Here is a 14467-nt window from a genome sequence, read left to right as displayed (position 1 = left end):
GGAGAAGGAGGTTCCAGGTCCCTTGTTTGGGAACTTCTCTTTTAAAGAGAGAAGCTGTTAGGAATCAAGGAAAGAGGATTTGAGAAACAGTCCCTTCATCCTCGTCATTAAGGGCACTATTGCCATTGGTCACATGACCCGACCAGGAAATACTCAGATCGTCGTAACTCAGCACAGAGGTGGAAGTAGCAGAGTAGGATGGTGTGTATGTGTGTGGTTTCTTACCTCAGCACAGAGGTGGAAGTAGCAGAGTAGGATGGTGTGTGTGTGTGTGTGTGGTGTCTTACCTCAGCACAGAGGTGGAAGTAGCAGAGTAGGATGGTGGCCTCAGAGCAGGTGATTACCAGGATTATGAACACCAGAAACAGGAAACCAAACATGTAGTACATCTGGTGAGACCTGGTGTGAGACACAACCATACATCATAAAGATAACCCACTGCTCTAGCATCTGGTGAGACACAACCATACATCATAAAGATAACCCACTGCTCTAGCATCTGGTGAGACACAACCATACATCATAAAGATAACCCACTGCTCTAGCATCTGGTGAGACACAACCATACATCATAAAGATAACCCACTGCTCTAGCATCTGGTGAGACACAACCATACATCATAAAGATAACCCACTGCTCTAGCATCTGGTGAGACACAACCATACATCATAAAGATAACCCACTGCTCTAGCATCTGGTGAGACACAACCATACATCATAAAGATAACCCACTGCTCTAGCATCTGGTGAGACACAACCATACATCGTAAAGATAACCCACTGCTCTAGCATCTGGTGAGACACAACCATACATCGTAAAGATAACCCACTGCTCTAGCATCTGGTGAGACACAACCATACATCATAAAGATAACCCACTGCTCTAGCATCTGGTGAGACACAACCATACAGCATAAAGATAACCCACTGCTCTAGCATCTGGTGAGACACAACCATACAGCATAAAGATAACCCACTGCTCTAGCATCTGGTGAGACACAACCATACAGCATAAAGATAACCCACTGCTCTAGCATCTGGTGAGACACAACCATACATCCTAAAGATAACCCTTTAAAACATGGGGTCCTCTGCTTCACTCCAACCACTAGTCAACCTACAGAGCCGTAGTCAGTTACTCACTCAACCCCGTTCACACTTCTCCAAACCTCACCCGTTCACCTTTAACCTCACTGACTGGTTCTGCCTTCGCGACAAGCTGCTCGTGTAGCAGTCCCAAAACAGAGCAGCAACGTCTGCAGGGTAGCTGATCTGAGACACTCACCAGATGCTGTTGAGGATGAAGAAGAGCTGGATGAAGATACAGCCGAACGGGAGGATCCCCCCCATGACGATCCCTGGGAGAGATCTGGTGTAGAACGACTGCTCCGGGATCTGACGAGGGATCTGATTGGTCCGCACAGGGTGCTCAATCCCCTGAAATGCACCAATCACACGACAGAGGGGAGGAGTATGAAAGGCATGATATGCACACAGACTTGTGTGTGTGTGACAGAGTGTATGTTTGAATGTATTCACATACTGACGTGTGTTTGTACTCACAGTCTTCTTGAAGCCGAAGTAGGCCCCTATGAAGGTGAGGGGGACAGAGATGCAGAACCACAGAGCCAAGATGGCCACCAGGGTGCCAAAGGGCATGGCTGCAGACGAGCCCTCACCCCACAGGATCAGATTCATCACAAAGAAATCAGCAAACACAACCCTGAACACAGAGACAGACGTCAACTATCAACCCTGAACACAGAGACAGACGTCAACTATCAACCCTGAACACAGAGACAGACGTCAACTATCAACCCTGAACACAGAGACAGAAGTCAACTATCAACCCTAAACACAGAGACAGACGTTAACTAACAACCCTGAACACAGAGACAGACGTTAACTAACAACCCTGAACACAGAGACAGACGTCAACTATCAACCCTGAACACAGAGACAGACGTCAACTATCAACCCTGAACACAGAGACAGAAGTCAACTATCAACCCTAAACACAGAGACAGACGTTAACTAACAACCCTGAACACAGAGACAGACGTTAACTAACAACCCTGAACACAGAGACAGACGTCAACTATCAACCCTGAACACAGAGACAGACGTCAACTAACAACCCTGAACACAGAGACAGACGTCAACTATCAACCCTGAACACAGAGACAGACGTCAACTATCAACCCTGAACACAGAGACAGACGTCAACTATCAACCCTGAACACAGAGACAGACGTCAACTATCAACCCTGAACACAGAGACAGACGTCAACTATCAACCCTGAACACAGAGACAGAAGTCAACTATCAACCCTGAACACAGAGACAGACCTCAACTATCAACCCTGAACACAGAGACAGACGTCAACTATCAACCCTAAACACAGAGACAGACGTCAACTATCAACCCTGACCGTAACCACAAACTAAGGTCTATCTCCTCAACCAATGTAAAGTCAGACTCACCCAGGACACAGGAAGCAGGTCAGCAGGACGTTAGTCTTCCATTTCTCCCCACCAAAGGCTGTGACATCACAGAGAGAGAGAGAGAGAGCAGACGTGAAGAGAAACAGTCAGCAACTCTTGGGAGACAAACAGACTTCCAAGGTGTTGAGGCATATAGCCTTTAGCAGGGAGGCAGGATTCAGGCCATAGAGCATGTGTTGCTAGGGAGGGTTGGGTTGGGGGGGGGGGGGACCCCTACTGCTACAGGCCTCTACAGAACACTGAACCAGTAATTGACACAGAGACTATCGCCCCCCCCAGCTGACACTGATTGGGCCTAACGAGCTACCCTCCAGCACAGTTGGGTCGTGACTGGTCGACTTTTCAGGGTCAAGTTGGGGTCGTGACCCTTTCCCCCCTCAGCCCAAATGTTCCCTTACACTTGTAGAAACGGGCAGCCACGTAGCCGGCTGGTGTGCCCAGTAGGACCCAGAGCACCACGGCACACGTCATCAGGGCACCGCGGTTCGCCGGGGACAGGAAGCCCAGGCAGGCAAAGACTGGACAAGGGGAGCACAATGTATATGGATCAGAAAATAAAACACACTGTTGGTTTTGACTGAACTGTGTTTTATTATTGTTGGTCCTTTTCTGCTACTGAATACATTAAATAACTAAGATGACTGTCAGTGACTACATTAAATAACTAAGATGACTGTCAGTTAATGCATTAAATAACTAAGATGACTGTCAGTGACTACATTAAATAACTAAGATGACTGTCAGTTAATGCATTAAATAACTAAGATGACTGTCAGTGACTACATTAAATAACTGTCAGTGAACACATTAAATAAAAGGTGACTGTCAGTGACTACATTAAATAACTAAGATGACAGTCAGTGACTACATTAAATAACTAAGATGACTGTCAGTGACTACATTAAATAACTAAGATGACTGTCAGTGACTGCATTAAATAACTAAGATGACTGTCAGTGACTACATTCAATAACTAAGATGACTGTCAGTGACTACATTCAATAACTAAGATGACTGTCAGTGACTACATTAAATAACTAAGATGACTGTCAGTGACTACATTAAATAACTAAGATGACTGTCAGTGACTACATTAAATAACTAAGATGACTGTCAGTGACTACATTAAATAACTAAGATGACTGTCAGTGAATACATTAAATAACTAAGGTGACTGTCAGTGACTACATTAAATAACTAAGATGACTGTCAGTGACTACAGTAAATAACTAAGATGACTGTCAGTGACTACATTAAATAACTAAGATGACTGTCAGTGACTACATTAAATAACTAAGATGACTGTCAGTGACTACATTAAATAACTAAGATGACTGTCAGTGAATACATTAAATAACTAAGATGACTGTCAGTGACTACATTAAATAACTGTCAGTGAACACATTAAATAACTAAGATGACTGTCAGTGACTACATTAAATAACTAAGATGACTGTCAGTGACTACATTAAATAACTAAGATGACTGTCAGTGACTACATTAAATAACTAAGATGACTGTCAGTGAATACATTAAATAACTAAGATGACTGTCAGTGACTACATTAAATAACTGTCAGTGAACACATTAAATAACTAAGATGACTGTCAGTGACTACATTAAATAACTAAGATGACTGTCAGTGAATACATGAAATAACTAAGATGACTGTCAGTGACTACATTAAATAACCAAGATGACTGTCAGTGACTACATTAAATAACCAAGATGACTGTCAGTGACTACATTAAATAACTAAGATGACTGTCAGTGACTACATTAAATAACTAAGATGACTGTCAGTGACTACATTAAATAACTAAGATGACTGTCAGTGACTACATTAAATAACTAAGATGACTGTCAGTGACTACATTAAATAACTAAGATGACTGTCAGTGACTACATTAAATAACTAAGATGACTGTCAGTGACTACATTAAATAACTAAGATGACTGTCAGTGACTACATTAAATAACTAAGATGACTGTCAGTGAACACATTAAATAACTAAGATGACTGTCAGTGACTACATTAAATAACTAAGATGACTGTCAGTGACTACATTAAATAACTAAGATGACTGTCAATGACTACATTAAATAACCAAGATGACTGTCAGTGACTACATTAAATAACTAAGATGACTGTCAGTGACTACATTAAATAACTGTCAGTGACTACATTAAATAACTAAGATGACTGTCAGTGACTACATTAAATAACTAAGATGACTGTCAGTGACTACATTAAATAACTAAGATGACTGTCAGTGAATACATTAAATAACTGTCAGTGAACACATGAAATAACTAAGATGACTGTCAGTGACTACATTAAATAACTGTCAGTTAATACATTAAATAACTAAGATGACTGTCAGTGACTACATTAAATAACTAAGATGACTGTCAGTGACTACATTAAATAACTAAGATGACTGTCAGTGACTACATTAAATAACTAAGATGACTGTCAGTGACTACATTAAATAACTAAGATGACTGTCAGTGACTACATTAAATAACTAAGATGACTGTCAGTGAACACATTAAATAACTAAGATGACTGTCAGTGAATACATTAAATAACTAAGATGACTGTCAGTGACTACATTAAATAACTAAGATGACTGTCAGTGACTACATTAAATAACTAAGATGACTGTCAATGACTACATTAAATAACCAAGATGACTGTCAGTGACTACATTAAATAACTAAGATGACTGTCAGTGACCACATTAAATAACTGTCAGTGACTACATTAAATAACTAAGATGACTGTCAGTGACTACATTAAATAACTAAGATGACTGTCAGTGACTACATTAAATAACTAAGATGACTGTCAGTGAATACATTAAATAACTGTCAGTGAACACATGAAATAACTAAGATGACTGTCAGTGACTACATTAAATAACTGTCAGTTAATACATTAAATAACTAAGATGACTGTCAGTGACTACATTAAATAACTAAGATGACTGTCAGTGACTACATTAAATAACTAAGATGACTGTCAGTTAATACATTAAATAACTAAGATGACTGTCAGTGACTGCATTAAATAACTAAGGTGACCGTCAGTGACTACATTAAATAACTAAGATGACCGTCAGTGACTACATTAAATAACTAAGATGACCGTCAGTGACTACATTAAATAACTAAGATGACTGTCAGTGACTACATTAAATAACTAAGATGACTGTCAGTGACTACATTAAATAACTAAGATGACTGTCAGTGACTACATTAAATAACTAAGATGACTGTCAGTGACTACATTAAATAACTAAGATGACTGTCAGTGACTACATTAAATAACTAAGATGACTGTCAGTGAATACATTAAATAACTAAGATGACTGTCAGTGACTACATTAAATAACTGTCAGTGACTACATTAAATAACCAAGATGACTGTCAGTGACTACATTAACTAACTGTCAGTGACTACATTAAATAACTGTCAGTGACTACATTAAATAACCAAGATGACTGTCAGTGACTACAGTAAATAACTGTCAGTGACTACATTAAATAACTAAGATGACTGTCAGTGACTACATTAAATAACTGTCAGTGACTGCATTAAATAACTAAGATGACTGTCGGTGACTGAATTAAATAACTAAGATGACTGTCAGTTAATACATTAAATAACTAAGATGACTGTCAGTGAACACATTAAATAACCAAGATGACTGTCAGTTAATACATTAAATAACTAAGATGACTGTCGGTGACTGAATTAAATAACTAAGATGACTGTCAGTTAATACATTAAATAACTAAGATGACTGTCAGTGAACACATTAAATAACTAAGATGACTGTCAGTTAATACATTAAATAACTAAGATGACTGTCAGTGGACACATTAAATAACTAAGATGACTGTCAGTGACTACATTAAATAACTAAGGTGACTGTCAGTGACTACATTAAATAACTAAGGTGACTGTCAGTTAATGCATTAAATAACTAAGATGACTGTCAGTGACTGCATTAAATAACCAAGATGACTGCCAGTGACTACATTAAATAACTGTCAGTGAACACATTAAATAACTACGATGACTGTCAGTGACTGCATTAAATAACCAAGATGACTGCCAGTGACTACATTAAATAACTAAGATGACTGTCAGTGACTACATTAAATAACTAAGATGACTGTCAGTTAATGCATTAAATAAGTGAAACACTAGTCCTAATCTCAGAGTAGAAGTAACTAAGTACTAACTACTTCCTCTATACTATATGCTACCATGCTAATTTGTTTTTGGGTAATGACAAATAAATGGTCTGGACAAGTGTAGAAGGTTTGTTTTGCATTCCTACAAGTCAACAACAGGTAGACAGAAACACAGAGCTGTAGATTGTAGAACTCACAGAGAGTGACGAACATCATGATGAAGATCTGAGTTCCAGATCCCAGAAAGACAGAGAGGAGCATGCCTTTCCTGGGAGGCCGGAAGACGTCTCCATGGACCAGCTTCCAGCCAAACTCCTCCTGGGCATCTTCCTGACACGACCAGCAGAGAGGGAGGAGGGGAAGACCTTCACTTAGTTTCACTTTCAACTGGATTTATCCTATATAACATCTTCCTCACCACATCTCTCACTATAAAAAGACCATCACAAAACAGCAAGAATGTTCAGGCCAAATGAGGAGAGGACAGGGAGGGTGTGAGGGGGGAACCCAGCAGGATATAACAGGGGGGAGAAGATGAGGGAGTGGGGTCTCTCCTGTCAATTAGCGGTGATAGACTTCAGAGGGTTGGAACACGAGCAGGCTGGTCGCCGCGGTGACGCTACCTGTCAGTCTGATCGCTAGGGGGAGGGGCTGAAGGGAGTCTGATCGCTAGGGGGAGGGGCTGAAGGGAGTCTGATCGCTAGGGGGAGGGGCTGAGGGGACAGAGCTGCTGAAATAATGACTGATCTCGGAGACAGATAGAGACTACAATACTGGTAGGGGAGGGGGTCGGGGGTGTGGGGGGGTAATATAGATACATGTCACCCCTAGTGACCCCCACAAGCCTCCCTAGAGAACATCTGCTGTCAGTTTTCCTGGAGATGAAGATGAGAGATGGTAGATGGAGAGTACACAAGGTCACACACCCCGAGGTCATAACCAAAGCCTCCACCAGCTGGCTGGAGCCAATCAGAGCTTGGAGCCAGTTGTTGGGGTTCTGTGTGTCTGTACCGAACCAGTAGACCAGACCACTACCCTGTCACTCCTCATCAGGGACATGTCTGTGTGTTTGTGTCTGTACCAGACCAGTAGACCAGACCACTGCCCTCTCACTCCTCATCAGGGACATGTCTGTGTGTTTGTGTCTGTACCAGACCAGTAGACCAGACCACTGCCCTGTCACTCCTCATCAGGGACATGTCTGTGTGTTTGTGTCTGTACCAGACCAGTAGACCAGACCACTGCCCTGTCACTCCTCATCAGGGACATGTCTGTGTGTTTGTGTGCACTAGATAACCCTTGCCAGTGTCACACAGACAGAGCCCTCATGTGACACATCCCACAAACCAACATGGTGGACTGGGACCGTGGGACCTGAAGGGAAACCAACATGGTGGACTGGGCCCTGAAGGGAAACCAACATGGTGGACTGGGACCTGAAGGGAAACCAACATGGTGGACTGGGACCTGAAGGGAAACCAACATGGTGGACTGGGACCTGAAGGGAAACCAACATGGTGGACTGGGACTGTGGGACCTGAAGGGAAACCAACATGGCGGACTGGGACCTGAAGGGAAACCAACATGGTGGACTGGGACCTGAAGGGAAACCAACATGGTGGACTGGGACCTGAAGGGAAACCAACATGGCGGACTGGGACCTGAAGGGAAACCAACATGGCGGACTGGGACCTGAAGGGAAACCAACATGGCGGACTGGGACCTGAAGGGAAACCAACATGGCGGACTGGGACCTGAAGGGAAACCAACATGGTGGACTGGGACCTGAAGGGAAACCAACATGGCGGACTGGGACCTGAAGGGAAACCAACATGGCGGACTGGGACCTGAAGGGAAACCAACATGGCGGACTGGGACCTGAAGGGAAACCAACATGGCGGACTGGGACCTGAAGGGAAACCAACATGGCGGACTGGGACCTGAAGGGAAACCAACATGGTGGACTGGGACCTGAAGGGAAACCAACATGGTGGACTGGGACCGTGGGACCTGAAGGGAAACCAACATGGTGGACTGGGACCGTGGGACCTGAAGGGAAACCAACATGGTGGACTGGGACCTGAAGGGAAACCAACATGGTGGACTGGGACCTGAAGGGAAACCAACATGGTGGACTGGGACCTGAAGGGAAACCAACATGGTGGACTGGGACTGTGGGACCTGAAGGGAAACCAACATGGTGGACTGGGACTGTGGGACCTGAAGGGAAACCAACATGGTGGACTGGGACCTGAAGGGAAACCAACATGGTGGACTGGGACCTGAAGGGAAACCAACATGGTGGACTGGGACCTGAAGGGAAACCAACATGGTGGACTGGGACCTGAAGGGAAACCAACATGGTGGACTGGGACCTGAAGGGAAACCAACATGGTGGACTGGGACCTGAAGGGAAACCAACATGGTGGACTGGGACCTGAAGGGAAACCAACATGGTGGACTGGGACTGTGGGACCTGAAGGGAAACCAACATGGTGGACTGGGACCGTGGGACCTGAAGGGAAACCAACATGGTGGACTGGGACCTGAAGGGAAACCAACATGGTGGACTGGGACCTGAAGGGAAACCAACATGGTGGACTGGGACCTGAAGGGAAACCAACATGGTGGACTGGGACCTGAAGGGAAACCAACATGGTGGACTGGGACTGTGGGACCTGAAGGGAAACCAACATGGCGGACTGGGACCTGAAGGGAAACCAACATGGTGGACTGGGACTGTGGGACCTGAAGGGAAACCAATCAGCTGGATTACTGTGGAGGATTTACCAGACTCACCACAGAGTCCATCTGGTTGTATCTGGCAATGTCCTTATGTAGAGTCCTCAGCATGATCATAGCCACCATACCAGACAGGAAGAGAACGATCACCAGAGAGTTCATGATGCTGGGGGACAAGACAATACACACACAGTTACAGACAGAAGGGGTGTGTGTGTGTGTGTGTGTGTGTGTGTGTGCGCGCGTCTCACCTGAACCACTGAATGTTGGTGTGGGGCATGGACTCCAGAATGTAGTCCCAACGTGACGCCCATCTGATGTGCGTGTCCTCCTAGATACAACACCAGCATTTATATTACACCCACTGACCAGAGCACATGACTAACCTCTCCTGAGACCTGACCACTCGCATTAGCTCCCCAAGCGTATGTCTAGGCTTTAGCTCAGTGGGCTAGCCGGCGTTACAGCACGTAGGCAACCAGAGACTGAACCTAGTCAGTCACACAGACATTTCACAGACATTTCACATTTCACAGAGGCATTTCCATTTACAAACGGTCGTGGGGTTTAGAAACATACCACAAACTGGACAGAGTAGGTATAGCCGATCTTCAGCTCTCCACTGAACTTGTTGTTCAGGTACATGGGCCCTCCTGCACAGTCGGGGGCCTCCACTTTGGTGTGTTTATAGCTTTGGAGGAGAGGAGGAAGAGAGGAGAGAAGAGGAGAGGAGGAAGAGAGGAGGAAGAGAGGAGGAAGAGAGGAGGAAGAGAGGAGAGGAAGAGAGGAGGAAGAGAGGAGAGGAAGAGAGGAGGAAGAGAGGAGGAAGAGAGGAGAGGAAGAGAGGAGGAAGAGAGGAGAGGAAGAGAGGAGGAAGAGAGGAGAGGAAGAGAGGAGGAAGAGAGGAGAGAGGAGGAAGAGAGGAGAGGAAGAGAGGAGGAAGAGAGGAGAGGAAGAGAGGAGGAAGAGAGGAGAGGAAGAGGGGAGGAAGAAGAGGAGAGGAAGAGAGGAGGAAGAGAGGAGAGGAAGAGAGGAGGAAGAAGAGGGGAGGAAGAGGAAAAGAGAGGAGGTGGGAAGGAGGAGAGAATAGGTCACAATAAATAAATACTTGATGTGAATTAAAGAGAGACATCATTACTTTGAGTAGAAACACACATTATCTAAGAATGAACATTTCATGGAGACTAGAGAAATAAATAATGAATTGTTAAGAACTAGAAAACCCTAAGGGGTGAATTCTAACTTCACATCAATGAATAACTAAGTGACCGTGAGGATTGTCCCCTAAGTGGCCAACCGTTTGACCTCCTACCTCTTGGGCTCCATCTTGGCAGCGACCAGTCTAGCCCCAGCAGCCTCGTTCTCCACCACATGATAGTGAATGGTGATGTCAACATGGTTGAAGACGTAGAATGTGTCTTTGTCCTTAAAGTCAGACTGGAACGAGGAAACACTTAAGTGGTGCGCTTTATAAACATGTTATAAACAAATATAAGCCTTTATAATGTCTTATAATGTGTTATGGCTATCTAGCAAAAACGTTTTAACTGACTTAAAAAAAAATGGCCCGACTCAGAGGCCTAACCTCCACACACAGGATATGAATGGACTCACGTTGACAACACAAGCGTCTTTGGGTCGTCCCGCCTCAGTGACGTAGCAGCCAATGGGAAACCCTGGGTTACAGAACTTCTGTCCGTCCTCCACGTCATAACACCAGGTCACCGGCATGTTGTCCACTATCCTACAGGAGACAGACAGGGATACAGCATGTTGTCCACTATCCTACAGGAGACAGACAGGGATACAGCATGTTGTCCACTATCCTACAGGAGAAAGACACAGAGATACAGCATGTTGTCCACTATCCTACAGGAGACAGACACAGAGATACAGCATGTTGTCCACTATCCTACAGGAGAAAGACAGGGATACAGCATGTTGTCCACTATCCTACAGGAGACAGACACAGGGATACAGCATGTTGTCCACTATCCTACAGGAGACAGACACAGGGATACAGCATGTTGTCCACTATCCTACAGGAGACAGACACAGGGATACAGCATGTTGTCCACTATCCTACAGGAGACAGACACAGGGATACAGCATGTTGTCCACTATCCTGCAGGAGACACACACAGAGATACAGCATGTTGTCCACTATCTTACAGGAGTCAGACACAGGGATACAGCATGTTGTCCACTATCCTACAGGAGACAGACACAGAGATACAGCATGTTGTCCACTATACAGGAGAGGTAGACACAGGGATACAGCATGTTGTCCACTATACAGGAGAGGTAGACACAGGGATACAGCATGTTGTCCACTATACAGGAGAGGTAGACACAGGGATACAGCATGTTGTCCACTATACAGGAGAGGTAGACACAGGGATACAGCATGTTGTCCACTATACAGGAGAGGTACAGGAGAGGTAGACACAGAGATACAGCATGTTGTCCACTATACAGGAGAGGTACAGGAGAGGTAGACACAGGGTTAAGGACAGTGTGCGGTTGAGACTGTGGTCCAATCCCAAACCGACCCCTAAACACGTGTGGAGATCTGATTGGATTTGAGAGGTGTGAGCTATATGGTAATAACTCCACCCTGTCCTCTGATAGGCTAGGAGGAAGTTTCACCATATATCTGATACCAGCGCTCGGCAACAAGAGTGGTTTTTGGGGCACCAAAGTTAGTATTTATTTTGTTGTATTTTAGATTTGGGTCAAAAAAGACCAGCTAAATTTATTTTTATATAAATATTTAATCGTATCAATGTGACCATGGTATAAAAATGTTATTTTCAAATGCAATCTCTTTTTGGGGCGTAGTTATGGTCAATTTGCAGTGCACAAATGATTATCATGATGATGTTCTGACCCACCCTCCCATCCACTCCGACAACAATCAGTCCGAGGTTTAATCTAGTCGCCTACCCCTGGTCAATGTCAATCACATCCTCTCAGATCTTCACAACTGCCTAATGTTCAGGGATCTATTTGGGATTGGGTCAGTGGTGTCTATGGGGTCAAGAGGACAATACAAGCCAAGCTCGACACCTATTGGCCACATGAGTCAGTGCAGGTGTCTGAAGTCTGGGTTGAATCCCAGCTTGTGAACTCTAGACTTACTGTATGGGAAATGTGTGTTTACATCTCAATTCAGAGGAAAATTAGGTATGTGTCTGTTGCACAAAACAGAGAATGAATCTCTAACCAGTATGACTATCTAACCAGTATGACTATCTAACCAGTATGAATCTCTAACCAGTATGACTATCTAACCAGTGGTGCTGGTAGTTAGCAGTATGAATATCTAACCCGTATGACTATCTAACCAGTGGTGCTGGTAGTTAGCAGTATGACTATCTAACCAGCGGTGCTGGTAGTAAGCGGTGCTGGTAGTTAGCAGTATGAATATCTAACCCGTATGACTATCTAACCAGCGGTGCTGGTAGTTAGCAGTATGACTATCTAACCAGTGGTGCTGGTAGTTAGCAGTATGACTATCTAACCAGCGGTGCTGGTAGTAAGCGGTGCTGGTAGTTAAGCAGTATGAATATCTAACCCGTATGACTATCTAACCAGTGGTGCTGGTAGTTAGCAGTATGAATATCTAACCCGTATGACTATCTAACCAGCGGTGCTGGTAGTTAGCAGTATGAATATCTAACCAGTGGTGCTGGTAGTTAGCAGTATGACTATCTAACCAGCGGTGCTGGTAGTAAGCGGTGCTGGTAGTTAAGCAGTATGAATATCTAACCAGTGGTGCTGGTAGTTAGCAGTATGACTATCTAACCAGCGGTGCTGGTAGTGAGCAGTATGAATATCTAACCAGCGGTGCTGGTAGTGAGCAGTATGACTATCTAACCAGTGGTGCTGGTAGTTAGCAGTATGACTATCTAACCAGCGGTGCTGGTAGTAAGCGGTGCTGGTAGTTAAGCAGTATGACTATCTAACCAGTGGTGCTGGTAGTTAGCAGTATGACTATCTAACCAGCGGTGCTGGTAGTAAGCGGTGCTGGTAGTTAAGCAGTATGACTATCTAACCAGTGTTGCTGGTAGTTAGCAGTATGACTATCTAACCAGCGGTGCTGGTAGTAAGCAGTATGAATATCTAACCAGTGGTGCTGGTAGTTAGCAGTATGACTATCTAACCAGCGGTGCTGGTAGTTAAGCAGTATGACTATCTAACCAGCGGTGCTGGTAGTTAAGCAGTATGAATATCTAACCCGTATGACTATCTAACCAGTGGTGCTGGTAGTTAGCAGTATGACTATCTAACCAGCGGTGCTGGTAGTAAGCGGTGCTGGTAGTTAAGCAGTATGAATATCTAACCCGTATGACTATCTAACCAGCGGTGCTGGTAGTTAGCAGTATGACTATCTAACCAGCGGTGCTGGTAGTAAGCGGTGCTGGTAGTTAGCAGTATGACTATCTAACCAGCGGTGCTGGTAGTTAGCAGTATGACTATCTAACCAGCGGTGCTGGTAGTAAGCGGTGCTGGTAGTTAAGCAGTATGAATATCTAACCCGTATGACTATCTAACCAGCGGTGCTGGTAGTTAGCAGTATGACTATCTAACCAGCGGTGCTGGTAGTAAGCGGTGCTGGTAGTTAGCAGTATGAATATCTAACCAGTGGTGCTGGTAGTTAAGCAGTATGAATATCTAACCCGTATGACTATCTAACCAGCGGTGCTGGTAGTTAGCAGTATGACTATCTAACCAGCGGTGCTGGTAGTTAAGCAGTATGAATATCTAACCCGTATGACTATCTAACCAGCGGTGCTGGTAGTTAGCAGTATGACTATCTAACCAGCGGTGCTGGTAGTAAGCGGTGCTGGTAGTTAGCAGTATGAATATCTAACCAGCGGTGCTGGTAGTAAGCGGTGCTGGTAGTTAGCAGTATGAATATCTAACCAGCGGTGCTGGTAGTAAGCGGTGCTGGTAGTTAGCAGTATGACTATCTAACCAGCGGTGCTGGTAGTAAGCGGTGCTGGTAGT

At 44.4% G+C, this 14467-nt stretch overlaps 1 protein-coding gene across 4 annotated transcripts in view; it reads right to left on the bottom strand.

Annotated features, from left to right (window-relative positions):
* LOC110512784 (transmembrane 9 superfamily member 2-like) overlaps positions 1–14467 on the bottom strand; it is a 32499-nt gene that overhangs the window by 12371 nt on the left and 5661 nt on the right. For 3 of the 4 annotated variants that reach the window (XR_005037351.1, XM_036951482.1, XM_036951481.1), the window contains exons 5-15: positions 11069–11198; positions 10767–10891; positions 10034–10145; positions 9706–9785; positions 9512–9620; positions 6910–7042; positions 2905–3024; positions 2486–2543; positions 1565–1724; positions 1287–1438; positions 288–399 (exon numbers count right to left, since the gene is read on the bottom strand). Coding sequence is in view for 2 of the 4 variants with exons in the window: in XM_036951482.1 (XP_036807377.1) it covers positions 288–399; positions 1287–1438; positions 1565–1724; positions 2486–2543; positions 2905–3024; positions 6910–7042; positions 9512–9620; positions 9706–9785; positions 10034–10145; positions 10767–10891; positions 11069–11198 (1291 nt within the window). In the remaining 2 variants the exon portion in view is untranslated. Of the gene's footprint in view, positions 1–225; positions 400–1286; positions 1439–1564; positions 1725–2485; positions 2544–2904; positions 3025–6909; positions 7043–9511; positions 9621–9705; positions 9786–10033; positions 10146–10766; positions 10892–11068; positions 11199–14467 lie in introns of all 4 variants that reach the window. The other variant, XR_005037352.1, reaches the window with a different exon arrangement.

This window comes from Oncorhynchus mykiss, chromosome 18, assembly GCF_013265735.2.
Source record: "Oncorhynchus mykiss isolate Arlee chromosome 18, USDA_OmykA_1.1, whole genome shotgun sequence".
Classification (NCBI taxonomy): Eukaryota; Metazoa; Chordata; class Actinopteri; order Salmoniformes; family Salmonidae; genus Oncorhynchus; species Oncorhynchus mykiss.
This window is presented reverse-complemented; position numbering and strand designations above follow the sequence as displayed.